This window comes from Squalius cephalus (assembly GCF_949319135.1).
Source record: "Squalius cephalus genome assembly, chromosome: 3".
NCBI lineage: Eukaryota > Metazoa > Chordata > Actinopteri > Cypriniformes > Leuciscidae > Squalius > Squalius cephalus.
In genome coordinates, this window is record NC_137124.1 from 9,366,810 (window position 1) to 9,389,237 (window position 22,428).

General features: G+C 41.3%; 2 protein-coding genes and 1 long non-coding RNA gene across 4 annotated transcripts in view; 1 reads left to right on the forward strand and 2 right to left on the reverse strand.

Moving 5' to 3' along the window:
• The window catches only part of LOC307156391, a 34,519-nt gene extending 17,490 nt beyond the window's left edge, over positions 1-17,029 (forward strand). The window contains exons 3-4 of the long non-coding RNA XR_013820703.1: positions 918-1,713; positions 14,611-17,029. This is a non-coding gene — a long non-coding RNA (uncharacterized lncRNA). The remainder of the gene's footprint in view (positions 1-917; positions 1,714-14,610) is intronic.
• Positions 7,132-13,565, reverse strand: LOC307156387 (uncharacterized protein). The gene is made up of 8 exons (XM_079867696.1): positions 12,653-13,565; positions 10,463-10,627; positions 10,194-10,329; positions 9,748-10,113; positions 9,574-9,658; positions 9,275-9,400; positions 8,739-9,178; positions 7,132-8,591 (listed from the first exon to the last, which is right to left on the reverse strand). Exons 4-8 carry the CDS (start codon positions 9,811-9,813, stop codon positions 8,223-8,225), a joined length of 1,086 nt encoding a protein of 361 aa, XP_079723822.1. The 5' UTR covers positions 9,814-10,113; positions 10,194-10,329; positions 10,463-10,627; positions 12,653-13,565; the 3' UTR covers positions 7,132-8,222.
• LOC307156386 (uncharacterized protein) overlaps positions 13,644-22,428 on the reverse strand; it is a gene marked incomplete at its 3' end in the record, with an annotated part of 51,248 nt that continues 42,463 nt past the window's right edge. Inside the window, exons 1-8 of one of the 2 annotated variants that reach the window (XM_079867695.1) lie at positions 16,562-17,158; positions 16,223-16,428; positions 16,029-16,140; positions 15,700-15,773; positions 15,492-15,548; positions 14,870-15,402; positions 14,596-14,765; positions 13,644-14,106 (exon numbers count right to left, since the gene is read on the reverse strand). In XM_079867695.1, the coding sequence (XP_079723821.1) occupies positions 13,922-14,106; positions 14,596-14,765; positions 14,870-15,402; positions 15,492-15,548; positions 15,700-15,773; positions 16,029-16,140; positions 16,223-16,225 (1,134 nt within the window). In that variant the 5' untranslated portion in view covers positions 16,226-16,428; positions 16,562-17,158. Of the gene's footprint in view, positions 14,107-14,595; positions 14,766-14,869; positions 15,403-15,491; positions 15,549-15,699; positions 15,774-16,028; positions 16,141-16,222; positions 16,429-16,561; positions 17,159-22,428 lie in introns of those variants that run through there. The other variant, XM_079867694.1, reaches the window with a different exon arrangement.

Consider the following 22,428-nt stretch of genomic DNA (forward strand, 5'->3'; position numbering starts at 1 on the left):
TTACATAAATAATGTCATGCTTGGAAATTATTGAATTGCCACACATAGCACTTATGACAACATTGACTTCTTTACTATCACAGGTTTAGCATTTGTTTCATAAATCCATATATGTGCAAAACTGTAATATGCAGACCATTAAAATGAACAGTATGAAAAAGAAAGCCCATTTGAGGAGTGTTTAGAGTGAAAGAAACCGCTGGACCATGAGGTTTTAAGCATCTGTTATGTCCCCATAAACCCATCAAAATATACTCTAGTAAAACAGAAACTTACAATTGGCATTACAATATGTTGCAGCATGTGCATGGCCTCTAACCTGTTCCCAATTAAAATTAAAAAGCATCAAGAAGGTCCAAGGACCTTACAAAGTCCCAAAAAAGAAGAAAAGAAAATAAGGCATTGATTAGCTGGAACAAATGCCTTTGGTTGAACCAATGGGGGAGACAGCCTCCTGCAACAGAGAACGCAAATAAATCATCATGAACAGTTAAACATGGTTATATTTTAAGCCTGAACCCGAGGTCCGTTTCTCACAGTAAATAGGCCTACCTTTTTTTGTTGCAATAAGCTGTATTTTATGCAACGATAATTAAACAAATAGACATGTACAAACACCGTTTCACCAAGGCACAGCGGCCCCCTCAGCCGCTGTAAAGTAAAAGTCGCTGTAATCTTTACTGACATTGTCCATGATGATTACTGAGATGGCATATTCGGACGGGACTAAAATCACTGAGAAGATCTGGTAATAGTTACTTTAGCCCATCTCTCCCTGTTAAACTAATCCAGTCCGAATAGGGCTTAACAGTATAGTACATAGGACAGTGTATAGATCATGTAGTTCATTTGTACCTCACATGCTACGTTTTCAGTACTGGAAATACTGCTAATAACTTTTTATGTGTCAACAATAGATTATTAACCTGGTGACCTGGAGGCGAGCCCAGCGAGACCTTTGAGCTCATCAACGTCTGTCTGGACAAGCCAGAACGTCTCCTGGATGAGCATCACTCTGCGAACACGATGCTTCAGCTGCTCCCTCGATACATGGAGACGCACCATATCTTCATCGCGTCAGTCCTTTGCCCTTGATGAGCAGCTCCAGGTCTGTTGTAGGCCAGCACTGATTTGAAGACTTCATACCTGGAGTGGCTGCCTGTGTGAATGACTGCATCAAATCGATATAAGGAAACCTGTTGTTGGTGGTTTTGTTTTTCTTTTCTTTTGTACAGGATGGTGAGTTTTTGTTTGTTTAGTTATATTAGAATAGAGGGAAAGTCTAGGTAAGGAAGCTGACCCGGAAGACCCTTTTGTGTTTGTTATTTTTCTCGGGAGTTAGGAAAGTTTTAACTGAGTAGTAGTTTAGATTAGTTAGCTCACCAGTCCTTTACTTTTGTATGTTTATGTTTTTCTTGTTTGTTTGTTTTGTTGTATGGTTGTTATAATACAATACATTTTTCACTCATGGTCGGTCCCAGCTTGCGGGTCTTGTGCACGCTGTACCACTGCCACATCTTCAGGAACGTGAACGACCTGAATCTTCCCTGCCCATAAATGGCCCTGTCCACATTTATCTCGAGGTGACAGGAGACCTGTGGAAATATCTGCACATATCTCAGCAGGAGATCCTTCATCCAGTCGCCATGGCTCGGTTTTCTGTCAGGCTGGCGGCATTCTTTGATGTGAAGATCTAGGACACTAAAATATCAAGTAAGATAATTAATTTATGGAAAAACAAATCATGAAAATTTTGATTGTTTAGTGCATACTTACTAAATGTAGCCTACATCATTCTCCACCAGCCATTTAAAACTTTGGCTGTTGTACTTCCCAAAGATCAGATTAATCTGGCCGAGGTACTGCACCTCTGTTGGTGTCGAGGTGATGGGCTGACATTTCCTTTTAGCTGAAGACATAGAAATTGTAATTACTTTAATGACGAGTACAAGTTGTTTGTTTGTTTTGTTACTTTTTGCTGCCAATTAATTCGCTTTTTTGTTTGCCCTGGCCATTGCAATTTGCTTCGCCATTTTTCTGAACGGCTTTTTTTACGGCTTTCAAATGTAACATGCTCCAACTCTCACTCTTATGTTTGCTGGGATTTCTTGTCAAATGTAACATGCAGTATCATAGAAGAGGACACGGGAAAGCTGATTTTAGGCTGAGTACTTTTTCCCTGACGAGGGAAGGGGGTGAGAAGGCCAAGGTTAAAGAGTCGTGGTTCGCTACACATTATTGTAGAAGCAACATGTTGATGTTTGCGCTCGCTAACGATTTGTCAAGAGACCTTATGCGCCACTCGCAGCGATGCTCTGTGTATTTCTATGGCATTGCTGTTGAAGTTCTCATAACAAATGCCAGTAGACCGGGAAGATTTTAAAACAAACAGGTTATTCATAAGCCAGTAAGATCAAGATGCTGTGGAAAGACCACGAGCTGAGCGCCGCGCTGAAAAGGGGTGGGCTGTTTGCAACGTCTCTGTTCTGTGATTAGTCTACATTCTACTGTGGACTCCCAGCCAATCAGAAAGCCCAATTCGCAAAATTAGGGCGAGTAACGTCCATGATTGGCAGTCCCCCTTCCCCTCCCCTCACCACAGCTTTTTACAAACATTTCTTCAGCCTTTTTCAAATCTGAGGTGTGAACGACCGGTGCTAAAGTAAGGGGGGGTTTATGACCCTTTAGCCTAAGCCTTATCTGAGTAATGTTAACAATTCTGTACAAAAACTTTTTGTTTAAAAAAAAAAAAAAAAAAAAAAAGCTTACCATCATCAGATTTGGTGTTTCAAAGAGTGCAGTTGCTACTGCTGACCATTTGTGGGTATCGCTTCTCGGCCTTTTGGCTAAGATCAAGTGTAGTATCTGTTCTTATCAGTTTAATATCTGATACGTGCCCTACCCGGGCACCATATATTAAATTGATTTTTGGATCAGGGAGATGGAATAGGGGCTTGCTCCGTCCACTCCACGCATCGACCCGGTATTGCAGTACCTCCGGGAACGGTGCACCCCCCTAAAGTGGTTAATGAAAGAAATGTGTATTGTCTTGTTTAACAGTAGAGGTCAGTAGTAGTATTGTGTTGGTGTGAATGGATGTTTTAAGGGTGTTGTGAACGATTTTATATATATATATTAGTAATGGTAGAATAATGATTGTGTTTAAATGCTTGCTTAATATTTTCAAAATGCTTCATAGTGATGTTGCAGACCTTTTTTTTTTTTCTTTTTTTTTACTGCATGTGAAACTGTAGGTTTTATCAATGATAAACTTTTGTGTGCAAAAGCAGTGGGTCACAATTTGGCTTATTAGTTCCATTTGCCCCTGCTGGCAGATGCGTAACTGCACCATTTCACATGCAAAACATGTGTTTCTTGCCTGATTGGTGGAGTCAAGTCAAATCTTCTCTATGATTGGTAGAGAGACAGGGCCTGATTTTCTTTGTGGAAAAAAATCATTTATCCCGATCCGACCATACGGTTCTATTTTAAGCCCGAACCCGAGGTCCGTTTCTCACAGTAAAATAGGCCTACCTTTTTTTTGTTGCAATAAGCTTTATTTTATGATTGCTTGCAACGATAATTAAACAAACTGAAATAAACAGAAATATTGCACGCGGGAGCACATACGGAAAATAATTTTGTAAAATTATATATTTATGAGTTTACACAACACATGGAAGCTTGATTTCAATCTTTGGATTAAAGGGCACCTATTATGCAAAATTCACTTTTACATGGTGTTTGAACATAAATGTGTGTTGGCAGTGTGTGAGCAAAACCACCCTATAATGATAAAAATCCACCCAGTGGTTTTTTTTACAATCTCAATAAATCATAAGCACTGTCTCAGAATGAGCTGTTCTCAGATTCGGCACAATGTGACGTAGAATTGAGCAGGCCCCTCCCACGACTGTTGAGTGACACTTCAGTTTGAGCCTAGACCCGCCCTGAGTGAGCTGGACACAGAGTCCGCCATTGTTTGACGCTTGAGCAGCTGTAGACAAGAATGTCTCCTAAGCGATTGAGGTGTGTTGTTGATGGATGTAAGAATGAACATAGCAGTCTTCATTTACTCCCGTTGTTACTCAAGGATGGATCTGTACTGTTTGTGATCAAGCTTACACTCTCCGGAGCGACAGGCCTAACGTGACTGGACACGGAAGAAATTAAAGTGCGAGCGCACTCTTTATGACAGCTCATAAAAAAAGGTTTACCAGTTAATTTAGCACCCACTGAAAAGGTGTGTATATTTGTTTACTGTTAGTTGTAACGAGTGTTTTGTGTACTTTGCTGTGTATGTTGTTGATAAGGAAAGGGAGAGAGAGAGAGAGAGTTTATGGATAAGACTTTAATGCGCACTTCTTATACTATGTTTATTCAGCTCTTACAGAGATTCTCTGGAGTAAAACTAACGCTCATCTTTTGTGTGATGTACAATAAACTTCACTGAACTCGTCAGTATATTTTGGTCATCATTCGGACGGGTTTTGCTACAGCAGGCTTGTATTAGTGGATAAAAGCAGATGACAAATAAGTTATAACCATAATTAAACTAAACTATACATGTTCTATGTCCATACAGCATATATTCTCTGGCTCTGTGGGCATTATTGTCCGAGTCGAAATGAACACCGCAACTGAGAGTTTCTGTTCTGATATTATCAGATGAGATTGTCCTGACTCTGAGCGCGAGCTCGTGAGGCTCCGCCCCCTGTGCCGTGCAGCAGCAGTTAATTTGCATTTAAAGGGCACACACTAAAACAGCGCGTTTTTCTGAGCCCCAAAAAATTACAATTTAAACATGCTGTAAAAAATGATCTGTTGGGTATTTTGAGCTAAAACTTCACATACATACTCTGAGGACATCAGAGACTTATTTTACATCTTGTGAAAAGAGTCATAATAGGTGCCCTTTAAATTGAAAAAAGAAGCACAAATAAATACAATAGAATAAAGACAGAAATAAAGAGACGTTTTTTAGGTCGAACACTAGTATTCAGAAATACTACAGAAACTGAATAAAGTAATCAAATGTAAAATAACACTGGATAGTTTTTTAGTCTTGACCAAATTGCATACATAGCTTTAATTGTAAGGAATCAGGATTAATAGCCTATCTTTTGTTTTGACAACAAAATTAATGAAAGACGCATAAGACTTCTGTCCCTTTAAGAGCTAGTGCATGGATCCGTTAATGTTTTCATTATACGGGTACTGTTGTATGCATTTTATGCATATTTAAGACATAAACAACTGTGTTTACAAGGATATGCACCAAGACCTGATTTTTGACATAATTTTGTGTTTTCGACCGTTAAAGCGATATAATCCGCAAAAACTAACTTTTACTGGCGAGGTGTTTGTGAGACGGCTTTGCTGTATGTATGCAAGCAGAGAAAACCATCTCAGAGAGCGCACAAGTACTGAATAGAGTACTAAATCGAATTAATGTTTAAACTGGTAAGACCTAAAAAAAAAACATTTGAAAATGATAAACGTTAGTTATGATGCAATGCTGGCCCGATTGTGCAAGCGACAATTAACCTATGGCTAAGCCACGCCCCCTCCACTCACTCGGACAAACAGTCAACATTCGGTGACAGGCGCTATGGCAGCTGTCACAGTAAGAGACATTTCACAGGAGGCAATTGATGATTTTTGGGGACAGAAAGCTTATATATCATCTCGAAGTCACCAAAAGGGCCTTATATGCATTTGTGGGTATATTAATAATTTTATTGTTGAGAAGGTAGATGAAAAGTTTCAGCTCCAGGCAAAAATTTACAGGTCACAGTGTAAACGTGATAAACCGCATCTCGTTGCCATCACCATCTCAGACAACTAGATAGAGGATCAGCATTGTTCATGCACCGCAGGGTAAGAAGTGTGATTTTACTTTCAATTTATTAATCTAACTTAACGTGACTTGTAAAATATGCTATGGTAATTGCTACTAGCTTATTTTTTTATCTAAACCTATCTTAAAGCTCTGTATTAGCATAGCTAGATTTTTCTTCTGCTAAAGCAGCGTCTTGTAATATACTAGGCTTTGCTAAACATCTGTTAACAGTAACAAGTTCCATGTCATTGATCTGACACATCATTGGGATTGAATCCATAGGGAACCGGGTTACTGCTCCCATATTAAGGGTAAAAAATACACACCGTCGCCCAGCCTCTCGGGATACCTAGTGTCGGAGTTGCATGTACCCCATGCACGCCGTTTGACCATTTTAACCTTAAAATGACAAGAAAAAACATATAAAAACGAATGAAAATTGACTAACTGCAATGCATTTCAATGGACGCGAAAGCAGAGAAAGCCAGAGTGTATTGGGTTAGCTATGCGCACTGTGATTGGCTCATCGCGTTTGGGGGCGTGGCTTAGCCATAGGTCAATTCCTGTCCCGACCCCCGAAAACTCAAGCGTGTGTTTTCGCCGCATGCAGCGCTTGACGCTTGCCTTGTGCTGAGTGAGCGCTTCAATCTGTGTGGATTAATTAATCGGACTCAATTCTCATTTTAATAGACTTCAGACGTGAATCGGACTCGAACTAAAATGACTTCAGACTTGACTCGGACTCGACCAAAGTACTCGTAAATATTTTAAAAATGACTCAAGTCTTTAATCCTTTACTACTGATAGAAAAATAATGTGTTTTATAATATCTGCGTCACATATTCCCCTACGTGTCATGGTTGTTGGACTTCGGACCCTTCCCAGCAAACACATTTACGTTGTGGCAACGTCTGTGGCACGTTGCATTTCTGCTATAGCAACGTCGCCGTCTACATGCTCGCAACATTGTGACAACGTAGAATTGTAAGATGCGACTGGGCTGTAGCAACGTTGTTGCACGACATTCAGCAACTGTGAGATGACGTTTTGACAATTTTTATTTTATTTTTTTATGCTAGATAGGCCTATACTGTAGATATCCCCCATTTAGCTAGCATTTTATGTTTTGAGGTTATTTTTTAATTAGTCAGATGTAAGATAATTCTATACTTTTTAAATATTGTTTATCTTTATTATTAGTTAATGAGGCTATCAGTAAATTAGCATAATTATAATCAACACCTGCAAGTGTACACTTTGAAGACTAAAAATGGCAAAAGGTTACGTTAATGTTTACGTTAATTCAACTTTATTAAAACTGCATATGGTTATTAAATTGCACTTCCAAAAGTCATAATTTGTGAAAAAAGAAAAAAACTAAATAAACGAATATACAAATTTATTTTAATAAGTATAATAAATAAAACATAAAAAGCAAAGTGCATGAAATAACAGTGCAGAGAAACAAAGGTGCTGTGTTAAAGGGCAATTGTAAGAACAGAACACACAGAATGTAGAACAGTAAAACTTATATATACACTATTTACAACGGGCCAGCCGTTCACTCCTCCAATCCGTCCTCAACAGAGACAAAATGTTCATAGTTTTTAAATGCTCTGTTCTCCAGTTCCTTGGAGGCTGAACGGTTGATCGCAGGGCAATATGTATTTTTTATTTTATTTTTTGTGTCCCTGGATTGTTTGCCCGCACACCTTGCCGGTCGGGAGATGCTGCTCCCTCGTCAGCTTAACGCCCAGCCCTGTGGGGTGGTCTGGCAGCTTCCTCTTGTGTACTGTGTGGATCGAGACCACGACGATCCTACCACAGGGTTCTGTCCAGAGGCCGGCTGAACAGCTGGCCTGATGGGCACAGGCGGAGTGATCGGGATGGACGCCTGACCAGCAGGCACCATGGGCTGCGTGGATGATGGGCCCGCAGACCGGGAGACGAAGGGCAGCACAGGCCTGGTGATGGTGGAGGTGGCGGGGATTCTCCTCACCGGCAGAGGCAGTGGTGGCTGAGGAGGCTGTGGCGTCGCCACCAGCATGTCGGTCCGTCCCTTCAACACCTTTGTGCCGGCTGTGGGGATGTACTCCCTCATGGGGTAGTCAGGTGGAAGGAGGACGGCAGGCTGGCGCAGTGCAGGAGGCAGCTCTTCAGACGACACCGAAGTGGTTTTGGAGATGGCAGCTGGCTGCCTGGTGGCGTGCAGGTTCACCAGCCTCTCCTGCTGACGGATGAAGTCCCTCACTGTTTTAGTGTTTATTTTGGGGAGAGGGATGCCTGCCTTGCACAGGATTGGGTCATCCACCAAGACCCGGTGCTGGATCCTGTCATAGGCATTGAGGATACTGGCCTTCTCAGGGCTGGAGCAGGAGGCCTAAGGGGAGCGCAGCCACAGCAGCTTGACAAGCACGTACATGAGGCGGTTGTGCTGCGGGCTGATGTCCTGCAGTGCTGGCGCGTACCTTTTGGCCATCTTCATTTTCTGGACCACGGCGGCGTCTGTAAGGTCATCCCTCTTTGTACGGCAGTACAATGTGTTGCCCCAGTGTGTGCGGTACAGCTGGTGGTATTTCTGTGGCTGCTTGTCATGTTCCTCCACCGTATTCCAGGCGTCGAGGACCCTGTTCCTTTGCGCGGTGTTGAGGAGCAGCTTCTGGTCTGTCAAGCCGACCTCCACCAGCGCAGCACAGAATGCCTCCAGCTTCTGAAACCCGAGCAGAGGATTGTCACTGCAGACATCCTCCTGTAAAACATACACAGAGAGACATAAACACACACACAGAGAGAGAGAGAAACGTAGGTAAGTTCCAATGTACACAATGTCTTGTTTTTCAGCGGTCACATTTATCACTATATTCTCTTCTATCAGACAAGTAGGTACTCTACTCACAAAGGCTGGAGGGTTGACCGTAGCAGTCTCACTGCTGGTTAGTGTGATGCCGGGCTCGACAGCAGGATGGTCCTCATCGCTCTGATATGCCTCGGCGTCTGGGTCGGCCTGCCCAGGCTGAAGGACCTCCTCCTCCGGCCCAGGACCGTCGTTGACGATGCCCTCAAGAGAGAAGGACTCCCCCGTGCTCTGGCTGAAAAGATATTCGAGCCCAAGCAGCTCGTCTGACTGGACGTCGGCCGGGGCCCGGAAGTTCTCTTCCACCGTCTCACCAAACAGCTGCTGGCAGCGGGAGTTGAGGCGGTCAATGAGCGGCGCCGAGTAGACCCTGTTGAGCCGGCCTCTGCCCCCAAACACGGCGTCCGAGCTGTGGTCGGAGTTCCACCTGGCGATTCCACTAATGAGGTAGACCTGGTAAGGGCGTGCCGCACAGTGGGGACCTGAACATCACAACAACAGGTATTATCGGAATGATACAAAAGGGATATGTGTTGTCTTTTTGCTGTTAAACAAGTATTTGTTTCCCCTTAAATTACCTGGAATCATATGGGGCAGCGACTTGTGGAACCCCTCCAGGCTGTTGCTCCCACGCAGGCCCTTGTAATATGGCAGGTCCACACTGTTGATGGTTGTGGTGCGGGCAACCCGGTACATGGCCATGCCTGGTGCAGGGAACCTTGATTTATTTAACCTTTATTTATTTAACACACATTATTTTTATTTACATTTCCTTGCATTTGTACATGCATACCTGTACATACCATCTATTGTCTACTTTTTTGTACGTTTAGAAGCTTGTGTCACCAAAACAAATTCCTTGTATTTGCAAAAATACCTGGCAATAAAGCTCTTTCTGATTCTGATTCTCGTCTTGAAGTGCTGGAAGTGGCAGCAGCAGGAGTGGAGTCCGGTGGAGGCTTCTGTGAATTACAGCTTTGTGCTCTTGAAGTTTGTATGAACATAGCATGTGTAGTAACAATCACAGCTGTTTAAAGTCACCTTAACCTACCTCTCTATCGAGAATGTATTGCCTGAAGCGCTTCAGGGACTTGGTGGTGATGTCGTCCTCCTTCATGACAAGCCACTGCCTAACAGAGCAGTACGAGCCTCCTGAGCCATCTTTCGCTCGTGGTCACTCCCAGCTTGAGGGTCAGCTTGAAGGCGCTTGTGCAGACTGTACCACTGCCGCATCTCCTGGAACGTGAATGACCTGAAGTGTCCCTGCCCATAAATGGCCCTGTCCACGTTGATCTCGAGATGGCAGGAGACCTGTGGAAGCAGCTGCACATATTTTAGGAGGTAATCCTTTACCCACTCATCATTGATGGCTCTTCTCTCTGGTTGGCAGCTCTCTTTGACGTGGCGATCAAGAACACTAAAATATGACAAAGCATAATTAATTTATAAAAAAACATACTGAACATAGTTTGATTCGGTTTAGTGCAACATGCTTACTACTTAATGTATCCATCATCATTTTCCACCAGCCATTTGAAACTTTTGCCATTGTACTTCCCAAACGTGATGATCAGTTGACCCAGACACTGCACCTCTGTTGGAGTGGACGTGACCAGCCGGCATCTCTCTTTAGCTGAAGACAGAAATTGTTAGGCCTTTAGTAACACGCAAGCACAGACGCTCTAGTGCACAACAGTAGGTTATCATGACTGCGGTGGAAATATAAGGTGGAAAAAACATCTATGACCCCAATGGCAAGGTATTACCTTTGTTATAAGCCGCCTTCAATTCCATCAGCTCGCTGTCATCTGTGGTTTGGGACGGTTTATACGCCTTGGCCTCCTTTGTAGCCTTAAGAAGGCATTGTTGCCTATCCTGTGGTACACTTGTGTCCAGAATACACAATGCGGGATCCATCTCTAGTCAATTGTCTAAAAATAAATTAATTAATAAATAAAAAACAGTAAACTCAAAGTGTTATAAGAACGCCAGAAGCGTAATGTTTTGTAAGCACAACATCTCACTTACCCCAGTACCTATCTGAACTCCTTCATACACCCAGCTGGCATTTGTTATCATCATTATTATTGTTGTTATTATTAAAAACCCAAAGAGTCTCTCAAATTGACCATACAGAATAAATTACATAAAATACAGGAAGGTGAATAATACAGTGGTTCGAGCAACTTGCAACCAATGGCCAGTCAGAATTGTGTACAGTTTATGTACAGTCTAAAGTCCTACTTATCTATGAAATAACGTTATTATCGTTGGTTTAATTTATTGTTAACCTTGTGTGAGCTAAGCATAATTTTCACAAGGTGGTAATTTATGGAAATTGGGCCATAGTGTCAATAATTCAATTCAATTCAAATTTATTTGTATAGCGCTTTTCACAATACATATAGTGGATAACTTAAGTAATACAATCGAAGACTGCAATCTAACATATAGAATGAATGAAACGGTCATGTTAGCGGACGCTTCGTTTTGTACATTTGTTCATTTGTACTTTGACATAATACATTCGTATTTCTCTGTTTTTACACGATAATATGTCATTCTTACTTGCCTTCAAATTCTCAAAACTCTTATTCCGATCTCCGTCAGCAGTTCGCTCTGATTGGTAGTCTACGTTCGCCGGGCCGTAACTGTCTTCGGTCAACGTAGACTTTTGCACTTCGCTAGAGAGAACGTCTGCAAATTCCCCAAATGTGGGAATCGCAACTGCATAATTTCTGGTAGTGGGGGACTGCGTCCGCGCTCTCCCCTTATTTTACTGGTACAATAATAGTTACTTCATTTATTTATCACTTATAAGGCTGCGATGCTCTCAAAATTCAGTGGTATCTCTGATATGGACGTGATTACACAGTGGATTATTCAGTTAAAGTCCCCCTGTAGTCAATAATTTTATCCCGAAAACTCCTTTAGTCATCAAAATGACATTTTTAAAAGTTTTCTCCTTGAAAAATAAATCTTCATGTCTTAAAATAGCTTGAATGTAACTCTACACCAGTGTTTCCCAACACTGTTCCTGGAGGCACACCAACACTACACTTTTTCAAACTCTTCCTAATCAATCACACCTGAATCAACTCATCAGCTCGTTAGTAGAGACTCCAAGACTAGAAATATATGGGTCAGAAAAGGGAGACATCCAAAATGTGTACTGTTGGTGTGCCTCAAGGAGCAGGGTTGGGAAACACTGCTCTACACCATTGCCTCATTTATATGTGGTTCATTGAATATGCAAATTAGCCCCACCTCCACTCACTCACACCAGCTCAGAGATCCACTCGTTGACGATCACACGTTGACCAGATTGGTTTCAAGGTAGTTTGTGACGTCAGAAACACCAGCGATTTCAAACAGCGTTTTTGAGACGGTCTTTGGTTCACTGCAGTTTTAAGAAGAAAATACTCAGCAATGATGTTGACTTATGAATTTGCACATGGTTGGTCTCAAAGCATATTAAAAACATTAAAAGCTTGATTTTTCACCACAGGTGGACTTTAAAAGGGTTAGTTCACCCAAAATAAATTTCTGTCATTAATTACTTACGCTCATGTTGTGATTGGCCAGCTCTGCACTCATGTGTCGTGATGCTCACTTGAACGGCGTCGGCCAATAATGAGCTGGTGTTCTGATGTTGAACCTAGAAGCGCTGCACAGTTTACACTACGTGATCAGCGTAGGATCTTCTTTCACATTTTAATGTTCGTTCATGTCTGTAGTGAGTGTGATGCAGGTCTATTGAGTTGTTAATGTATTAACCCCCCTGCCTCTCACCACAGCTTTCTACACACATTTCTTCAGCCTTTTTCAAATCTGAGGTGTGAACGACCGGTGCTAAAGTAAGGGGGGTTTATGACCCTTTAATCCTTATCTGAGTAATGTTAACAATTACATACTATACAATAACTCTGAGTAAAAATAATATAATAAAAGCTTACCATCATCAGATTTGGTGTTTCAAAGAGTGCAGTTGCTACTGGTGACCATTTGTGGGTATCGCTTCTCGGCCTTTTGGCTAAGATCAAGTGTAGTATCTGTTCTTATCAGTTTAATATCTGATACGTGCCCTACCCGGGCACCATATATTAAATTGATTTTTGGATCAGGGAGATGGAATAGGGGCTTGCTCCGTCCACTCCACGCATCGACCCGGTATTGCAGTACCTCCGGGAACGGTGCACCCCCCTAAAGTGGTTAATGATAGAATTGTATTTAGCATTGTGTGACAGTAGAGGTTAATAGAAGTAGTGTATGTTGTTGTGCATGGGTGTTTTAAAGTTGTTGAGAGTAATCATAGAAATTAGTAAATATTAAGCAAGCGTCCCATTCCAAGTATAATCATCATTCTACCTTTACTAGTATATAGTATGTGTTGTGTAGTGATGCAGCCGACTGTCTTCTTTTTTCAAGTGAAACTAGGTTTTATTCAATGAATAACTTTTGTGTGCTAAAGCAGTTTCACAATTTGATTAGTCCCATTTGCCCCTGCTGGCAGATGCTGTAACTGCACCATTTCACATGCAAAACGTGTCTTGCCTGATTGGTGGAGTGGAGTCAAATCTTCTCTATGATTGGTAGAGAGATCTACAGTCGAGTGTTCAGGGAATGTAGACTCTCGGCCAGTCGGAAGGTCTAATTGTCAACAGTCAGCGTAGATAGTACAACTGGTAAAACAACATGACTGATGATTTAACAAGATCCAGAGTTTAGATCATTGAGGGTTTAGAATAGATTGTGATGATGAACCATGTGTAGTGAAGGCGCAACGAGATGAGTGACAGGCATCTGATCCAGAGATAGTGGGATCGAGTCCCGCGTGGGACGATTTTAGAAAAATTGTGTGAAATGTTGTGTAATTTCGATTCCTTTATTATTCAAGCGTTGTACTAATCTTTCTTTCTCTTGGATTATAAATGTTTTGTTCATTTTGAGTTAATGTTCACCTGTACTTCTGAACCAGCAGATTTTTCATGCATGTTCAATTTCTGCCATTTTTGCTCTTCCTGCTCTGCACTGTTGCTGCTGCTTCAACGGCTTGGCCCTGAATCACCGCTTGCAGCTATATTTTCTATTATTATTCTCATAACAGTTATCACTATTTATTAATGATTAAGATTTTCCACCATGCATACCAATCCATGAGTACAGAAATCTTGTTCTGCAGTGGGCAATAATCCCTGCCAAATTCAGTGACTGAATGTTTACAATCAGACTTTGTTTTTTACCTTCTTGGTGGAGTCATATTTTAAGACTTTCGCGAACGTGAACATGATCTGAGTCCGGTAGTCCTCAATGTTTCCGGCCTCAGCAAGGAGAAAGGCTTTCCTCAGCAGCTTTGGGCAAGGCAGCTCTCTCCTTGGTGGTGGTACCTGAAATTTTGGGCACAAATTCCCTGAAAGCAGAGAAAACAGACACGCAGACTTCATTATTGATGGGTGAAAAAAAGAAAACCAGTGGGCCAGAGATGTTTTACAAAGTTTAGAAAAAGTAAGACTTAATTTAAAGGACTCTGCAGATCTAAGTTCACTGTCATGTGGCGTCCTTTCATAAATTATCTTCAAAGCCAATTAAAACTGTAAGTGGAAGAACTGATGCTGGTGTCAGGTTTTGCTTATGATTTACTGAAGTTATTCTTTCTTTTTTTTTCTTTATATGTACACAATGTAAAAGCACAATGTCTGTATGTATGCTGTGTTGTTGGGTGTGTTGATGTGTGAATGTTTCTTGCTGATTGTTGTTTAAAAAAAAAAAAATCTCAGAGTGGTTATTTGTTCCTACTGAAGTGAGGGCTCCTGCTGGCTTTGTGTCAGATGGGACTCATATGCATGTTAGTTTTTGCCTGAACACTTAAGAAAACAAAACCATGAACTTTTTGTCTTACTTGTGATCTTCCCAGGTTTGTTGTACTGGCAGAGGAGGGTGGTGTAGAGGTCTCTCCTCTGCAGGTACTCCTCGCAGTGGCTCTCCAGGACCTGTCTCCACACCTTGGCCATGGTGTTGCCCTCGGTGTGATCCCTCATCAGGCGGATCACCTGCTTGTCCACGCCACGCCTAAGATTAAAGCACAATCGTTGGATGCCTGTGAATCTTACATATTTCTTTCCTAGTGCAATCATTCAGGAATCAAATTACTGTAAAATGATGCAGAGACTCACCGTAACGTTAAGACGGCTCTGTGAGCTGGACTGAGCTGGTCGAGGATGCACACATCCCACGCCAGGAAACGACCAATGGCGTGTTCCTCAGACTCCTTGGCAGCCTTTCTGCACGCATTGCATGCCAGGACCTCCGTCAGCATGGAGTACCAGCCAGACATGCCGCAGATCTGTCTGACCGTGTGGGAGTACAGACAAGTGGTCTTATTGCCACTTGCTGGGCACTCAGGCCTGGGACAGCGAAGGCTGTACCGCCACACCCCTACCGGTCTCCAAAAAAAAACAGCGCTCTGAAAAAAGGAGTCTGCCGAGGGGACTCTCTCTCCCACCACTCCAGGGAATTCCGGGGGATAGAACCACATCCGGTCATCCCTGAGGACTTTCCTCCACTTCGTACGGCCGTGCTTGTCCTGGTACGATGTGGCCCTCTGAAACAGTCCCCTGACATCGTCCTCCTTCAGCCACTTCAGATCCGCATGTGGCAGCCCATGTGCAGCAGACTCACACATTTTGTGCCAGCCCTCAAATGTGACCTGGTAGCGTAACAAAGACAAAACCATATCTAACAACCACTCTCTACTCAGAACTGAAAAGTGTTCTTGCATTAAGTTAAATGCATTACCTCAGGTAGAGCCGCCTGACATGGCATCACATCAAGACCAGGAGCCGATGCAGGAGCCTTAAAAAAATAAGTGTATTAGTTTTTATAAGTATGAGTGTAAACTTTTATGGTTATGCGGTATGAGACAGCACTGCATGGCTTTGCCACTTTCCAGGTAGGCAGAGAATGGAGAGTCAGGTGTGCTCAGGTGTATAAATTGTGACCTTACAGCTGCTGGTGCGATGGTATTCAGAGTGCCTGGCTGGCCCTCTTTTAGTCCTCCTTGTTTGCCCCCTGCATCCCCTGTGAAATGAGAAGCATAAGTGAATACACCAATGCTAAAGTTGACTAAATAGAGGAATAAAAAAAATCATCTTTTGGAAAATGATCTTAATTTAAAAGATCCAACCTTTAAGGACACCAATTTTCTTTGTGAATGAATAATGTAAATAAATGAATAAATAAACGTTCTTCCTTCAACCACTCTTCCTCCTCTGGAGTGGTGCTCGCTTATTCGAACAGATACTGCATTAATACAGGGTTTGTGCTGTGATATACCTTGTCTTTCAAATGCAGCAAGTGCTTCAACCAGCAGGGCATCATCCCCTTTGGACCCTGATGAGCTGGAGGTGGCAGTCGCTGCAGGAGAGACCACGTCCTGTCGAGGTGTCTGTAAAACACAGGAGAGTATCAGCATTGTGCAATGCCTAATACAAACTTAAGTGGTTGTTACTGAAGTCATCTTAACCTACCATTCTCGCAGGAAAGCGCTGCGTGCTGGAGGTGGCGGTCGCTGCATTCTGTTTAGTGCAACATGCTTACTATTTAATGTATCCGACGTCGTTTTCCACCAGCCATTTGAAAGTGTTGCCATTATATTTTCCAAACGTGACGATCAGCTGACCAAGACACTGCACCTCCGTTGGAGTTGAAGTGACCAGCCGGCACCTCTCTTTAGCTGAAGACAGAAATTGTTAGGCCTCTGATAACGCGCAAGCACAGACACTCTAGTGCACAACAGTAGGTTATCATGACTGCAGTGGAAATATAAGGTGGATAAAACATCTATGACCCTAATGCCAAGGTATTACCTTTGTTATAAGCCGCCTTCTCGTCCCTCAGCTCGCTGTCGTCTGTGGTTTGGGACGGTTTGAATGACTTGGCCTCCTTTGTTGCCTTAAGAAGGCATTGTTGCCTATCTTGTGGCACACTCGTGTCTAAAATGCTCAATGCGGGCAGCAATGTATCCATTTTAAACACTCCTGTAGGAAACAGTCTGTTACAATCATCATAATGATAAAAAATAAATATTCTTACCATAGCAAATACAGGGGGTCATGATGAGGTTAAGAGTTATACAGGAGGGGAATTTGAACATGTCCACAAACAAAGGCTTATCTGCTAAGTATTAACCCTTGTGTGTCCTTATTTTTGTCTTTACAATTTTGTTTTTTTCATCATGTTGCCTATGTTAATGCCAAATGCATACATTTTGACAAGTGTATTTTGATTGGAATTTTACTATTTCACCCCCATTTCCTTTAATAAACTATTAAATCAAAAGTTACAAAATGAAATTTAAAAAAGTGTGTGTGTGTGCCTGTAATATTTGAGAGAGAAAAACTACTCTACTGCAAATCACAAATCCAGCCACTGTGTGACCATAATATGAGATATGAGACTGCCACCTTTTATATATATAATATGATATATATAAACATGACATAATAATATGGCTTTAATTTTCTAGCAGTTTCAGAGGTCAGCATGTTTCATAAAAAATCTTTATATAAAATAATGGTCATAAATCATTTTCATAAATTTAAACCTCTATAACTTTTTTGTTTTATTTCAACAATAATCTGCCAAGGGCCTTTGAAATGAGTCCAAACTTAAGTCTGTGCTCCGAAGCTCCGAAGACACAGATATTTTTGTCCTTTGGACCTCAGAGTAACTTTTTATTTATTGACGCACAAGGGTTAAATACATTTCAGATAATGTGTTCAATCATTTTTTCCTGTTTCCTTTCCACTTTATTACACACAACTTCATTTATGGACTTTAATGTTTTGATTTCTTTATATGTGTACATTTCTTGAGTAAATACCAAAGTCAGGTTGAAAATATAGGCTATTAATTGGGGAAATAAACGTCGATGATACTTATTTCCCCCACTGTACATTATTTGACATGCTTTTATTGAAAGCTAAAATTGAAAAGAACTTATATAATTTTTTTCCAATTTGATCTTTTCTTTTTTTTTTAGCCTACCCTTACGAAAATTAACCGTGGTTTTATTATTGCAAAAGTGTAGTAAGCATGGTTTTATTATGGCAAAAGTGTAGTAACCATTGTTTATTATAGTAAAAGTGTAGTAAGCATGGTTAATTTGCTGTTACTACGGTTTAACTGTATTATATTAACTATATTTGAATTAAAAGTATGATTAATTTTCATAAGGCCCGTCGATGAATACAACTTGCGGTGCCGTTAGCAGACGCACTTTTCATTCATTCATTCTCATTTGGACAATTTACGGAATAAAATTAATGAAAATGAATGCATTTCTTTATTGTTAATATTATAATACATAAGTCTTACCTCAAACGCTGAATCACAGGTCGTCAAAAATTATGTGTATTTGCAAATATAGGCAATGTAGACTCTCGGCCAATCGGAAGACCGAACTGTCTACATTCTACAAAGTGTAGACTCTCGGCCAATCGGAAGACCGAACTGTCTACATTCTACAAAGTGTAGACTCTCGGCCAATCGGAAGATCGAACTGTCTACAGTCTACACTACAGCATTGCACGCTGCTGCGAAGTTTGTTTTAACACAGCATGTACAGTAACAATCACATCTGTCACCGGAAGGTCATTTTCTCTCTATCCAGAATATACTGCCTGAAGCGCTTTAGGGACTTGTTGGTGATGTCCTCCTCCTTCATCACCAGCCACTGCCGCGCAGAGCAGTTTGCCTTCTGAGCCATCTTTCTCTCTTGGTCCGTCCCAGCTTGCGGGTCGGCCTGCAGGGTCTTGTCCAGGCTGTACCACTGCCACATCTCCTCGAAGGTAAACGACCTGAATCTTCCCTGCCCATAAATGGCCCTGTCCACATTGATCTCTAAGTGACAGGAGACCTGTGGAAACAGCTCGACATATATGAGCAGGAGGTCCTTGATCCAGTTGAAATGGCTTGGTTTCCTGTCAGGTTGGCGACATTCCTTTATGTGAAGATCTAGTACACTAAAATATCAAGTAAGATAATTTATGTATGGAAAAACAAATCATGAACATTTCGATTCTGTTTAGTGCAAAATACTTACTGTAGCCAACATCGTTCTCCACCAGCCATTTAAAACTTTGGCCGTTGTACTTGCCGAAGACCAGATCTACCTGGCCGAGGTACTGCACCTCTGTTGGTGTTGAGGTAATGTGCGGCAGACATTTCCTTTCAGCTGAAGACATAGAAATTGTAATTACTTTAATGACGAGCACAAAAACATAATGGAAACATAGGGTGGAAAAACATCATCTGCCCTAGTGCCAAGATATTGCCCACACCGACCTTCCTCACAAGCCGTCTCTTTGTCCTGCACCCTGTTCGCAAAGCAGGTGTTTCGTGCCCCGAGTGCCTTGGCCTCCTTTGATGCCTTGAGAAGGCATTGTTGCCTACTAAGTGGGACACTTGTATCTAAGATACCCAAGGTGGGCAATAACACATCCATGTTTAACACCTGTAAGAAACAGTCTGTTATAATCATCATAATGATGAAAAATATTCTTACCATGACAAATACAGGAGGTCATGATGAGGTTAGGAGTTATAGGGCCCTATCTTGCACCCAGCGCAAATGACTTTGTACATCGACGCATGTATCATTCCTATTTTGCACCCGCGCAAAGCGCGTTTTTCCCTCCACAGAAGCACGTCGCTAAACTAGGGAATGAACTTGCGCTCCCTGGGCGGTTCAGCGCAAAAAAGGAGGCGTGTTCAGGCGCAAACGTTCCTTCATGCTATTTTGCAGGTTTAGAAAACAATTGCGCCACTAACCAGGAAAAAATAGTTTAAAGTCAGTGGCGCGTTGCGCATGTTATTCATATGCTATTTTAAGGGCGCATGCTTGGCCATAATCAATGTAGCGTGTGCACAACGCGCATACACTTTGATTCTCTCATCTACACAGAAGCAGCAGTTTTCATTTTTGCAAATCATACATTATTACGATAGATAGATAGATAGATAGATAGATAGATAGACAATTTATTATAAAAGCATACATCTAGCTTACACATTTACCCAAATTATCATACGCCTTTTTAACCGAAGTTAATTTGGGTGGGTTTCTCCATCCCCAACGTCCCTGACGAGAGCGTTGCTCTCCTTGGCTGTGAACCGATCCTGGTGTGCGCCTGGCAAATTCGCCGTTATAATAGGAATCCGCTTTAGAACAAGCGCGCCTGCTCTTAAAGGGAATGTGAGATGACGCTCTGATTGGTTTATTTCACGTTACGCCCAAACCACACCTATGAATAATGAAGCTACTTCAGACCAACCCATTTTAGATTTGCGCCTGGCGCAAGAGTCATTTATCCCGCCGGGAAAATAGCAACAACGCCAAGACCCGCCCACAAAGTTACTTGCGCTTTGCGCTTTGACACTTGCGTTTCAGATCGTTAAAATAGGGCCCATAGAGTGGGGGAATTTAAACATGTCCACAAACAAAGGCTTATCTGCTAAGTATAAACATTTGTGTACACATACTGTAGTTGCAACCATTTTTTCAGGTTTGTCCTATGATATAGAGCCATATTATTAGATAAATTATGCTGCTATAATTGTCTGGGTGTGTTAGTATATATGTCAGAGTGTGGTATATATGTGTGTAATAAAAAAACTGTATGTGTGTGCATGTAATATTTGAGAGAGAAAAACTCCACTGTAATGTTACTGCAAATCACAAATTCAGCATTACGCCCAAAGAAAATCTTACTGAAAGCTCATTTTTTGAGATATATATAATATGATATATAAATATTATGTATAATATGGCTTTACAGTTTTTTTTTTGTTTTTTTTTGCATTTTTAGATTTCAACACGTTTTCATAAAATATTGTTTATATATTACAATGCTCATAAATCCAAAGAACTAAATTGGAAATGTATTTATTAAAGAAAAACGAACCATGGTTAAACCACCTTTATTATAGTAACCATGTTTTTTTGGCGAATTAATTACCATTTGTATGACCACAGTTTTACTACAAATACCATGTTTAGCAAAACTATGGTAAGTTTGCGGTTATCATCGTTTACCTATATTAACCATGTTTTTTTTGTAGTAAAACTATGGTTAATTATAAGGGCTGTAAAAAGAACGGCCATTGAAAAGTATGTGACGCATTACATTCAAACGTTTTCGGAAGAGCGATCGCCAAGATAGATACGACATTATAATACATAAACAAATCTTACCAATAAAGATCGTTGACAGTTCGTTATAGATTAGGTTATAGTGAGATCCGTAGTAGTACATTTACATACAGTATCTCTACTGTAGACAGTTGTGGCACCTCATTGACCGAAAACTGTAGACTCTCGGCCAATCGGAAGGCCGAACTGTCTACATTCTACAAAGTGTAGACTCTCGGCCAATCGGAAAGCCGAACTGTCTACATTCTACAAAGTGTAGACTCTCGGCCAATCGGAAAGCCGAACTGTCTACATTCTACAAAGTGTAGACTCTCGGCCAATCGGAAGACTGAACTGTCTACATTCTACAAAGTGTAGACTCTCGGCCAATCGGAAGACCGAACTGTCTACATTCTACAAAGTGTAGACTCTTGGCCAATCGGAAGACCGAACTGTCTACATTCTACAAAGTGTAGACTCTCAGCCAATCGGAAAGCCGAACTGTCTACATTCTACAAAGTGTAGACTCTCGGCCAATCGGAAAGCCGAACTGTCTACAGTCTACACTACAGCATTGCACTCCGGTTGTGCTGACCCCAATTGTGCTCGACTGCATAATTTCTGGTAGTGGGGGACTGTGTTCGCGCTCTCCCCTGATTTACTGGTCTAATAATAGAACTGAATTATGAACAGAGAGAGTGAGTGTATCTTTCATCTATTGGATTAGCGTATTGTTCTCAACACACTTGTACTGAAGTTTTATTTGAACATGATTGAATTGCATTTATAAAGTACAGTGCTATGCATAAGTTTAGACACCCATGCTAAAGTTGACTAAAAAGAGGAATAAAAAATCATCTTTTGGAAATTGAACTTAATGCCTTAATTTAAAAAATTAGGAAAAATCCAACCTTTAAGGACACCAATTTTCTTTGTGAATGAATAATGTATCGTAAATAAATAAATGTTCTTCCTTAAAATACAGGGTGCATAAGTTTGGACACCCCTATGTTAAATTCCCATAGAGGCAGGCAGATTTTTATTTTTAAGTATTTTTTTTTTTTTTTTTTTAGGATACTATGCATCCTGATAAAGTTCCCTTGGCCTTTGGAATTAAAATAGCCCCACATCATCACTTAGCCTTCACCATACCTAGAGATTGGCATGAAGTACTTTCCATAAGATCATCTCTCAATGCAAATCAAACTAGCTATTAGGCTAACTGAAATAAAACCATGCCAATCTCTAGGTATGGTGAAGGCTATGTGATGATGTGGGGCTAATTTAATTCCAAAGGCCAAGGGAACTTTATCAGGATGCATAGTATCCTGGATCCATGAAGTAACTGGCCTTTAAAAATAAAAATCTGCCTGCCTCTATGGGAATTTAACATAGGGGTGTCCAAACTTATGCACCCTGTATTTTAAGGAAGAACATTTATTTATTTACGATACATTATTCATTCACAAAGAAAATTGGTGTCCTTAAAGGTTGGATTTTTCCTAATTTTTTAAATTAAGGCATTAAGTTCAGTTTCCAAAA

What these genes read in the sequence shown, in the direction of transcription:
- LOC307156387 (XM_079867696.1), bottom strand. Translation starts at nt 9,813, where the DNA reads ATGAAGGAGGACGACATCACCACCAAGTCCCTGAAGCGCTTCAGGCAA. An exon ending in GCTGCCCCATATGATTCCAG is followed by an intron (nt 9,179 to 9,274) that starts GTAATTTAAGGG and finishes TGTGATGTTCAG; the next exon opens with GTCCCCACTGTGCGGCACGC. An exon ending in CGGTCAACCCTCCAGCCTTT is followed by an intron (nt 8,592 to 8,738) that starts GTGAGTAGAGTA and finishes TATGTTTTACAG; the next exon opens with GAGGATGTCTGCAGTGACAA.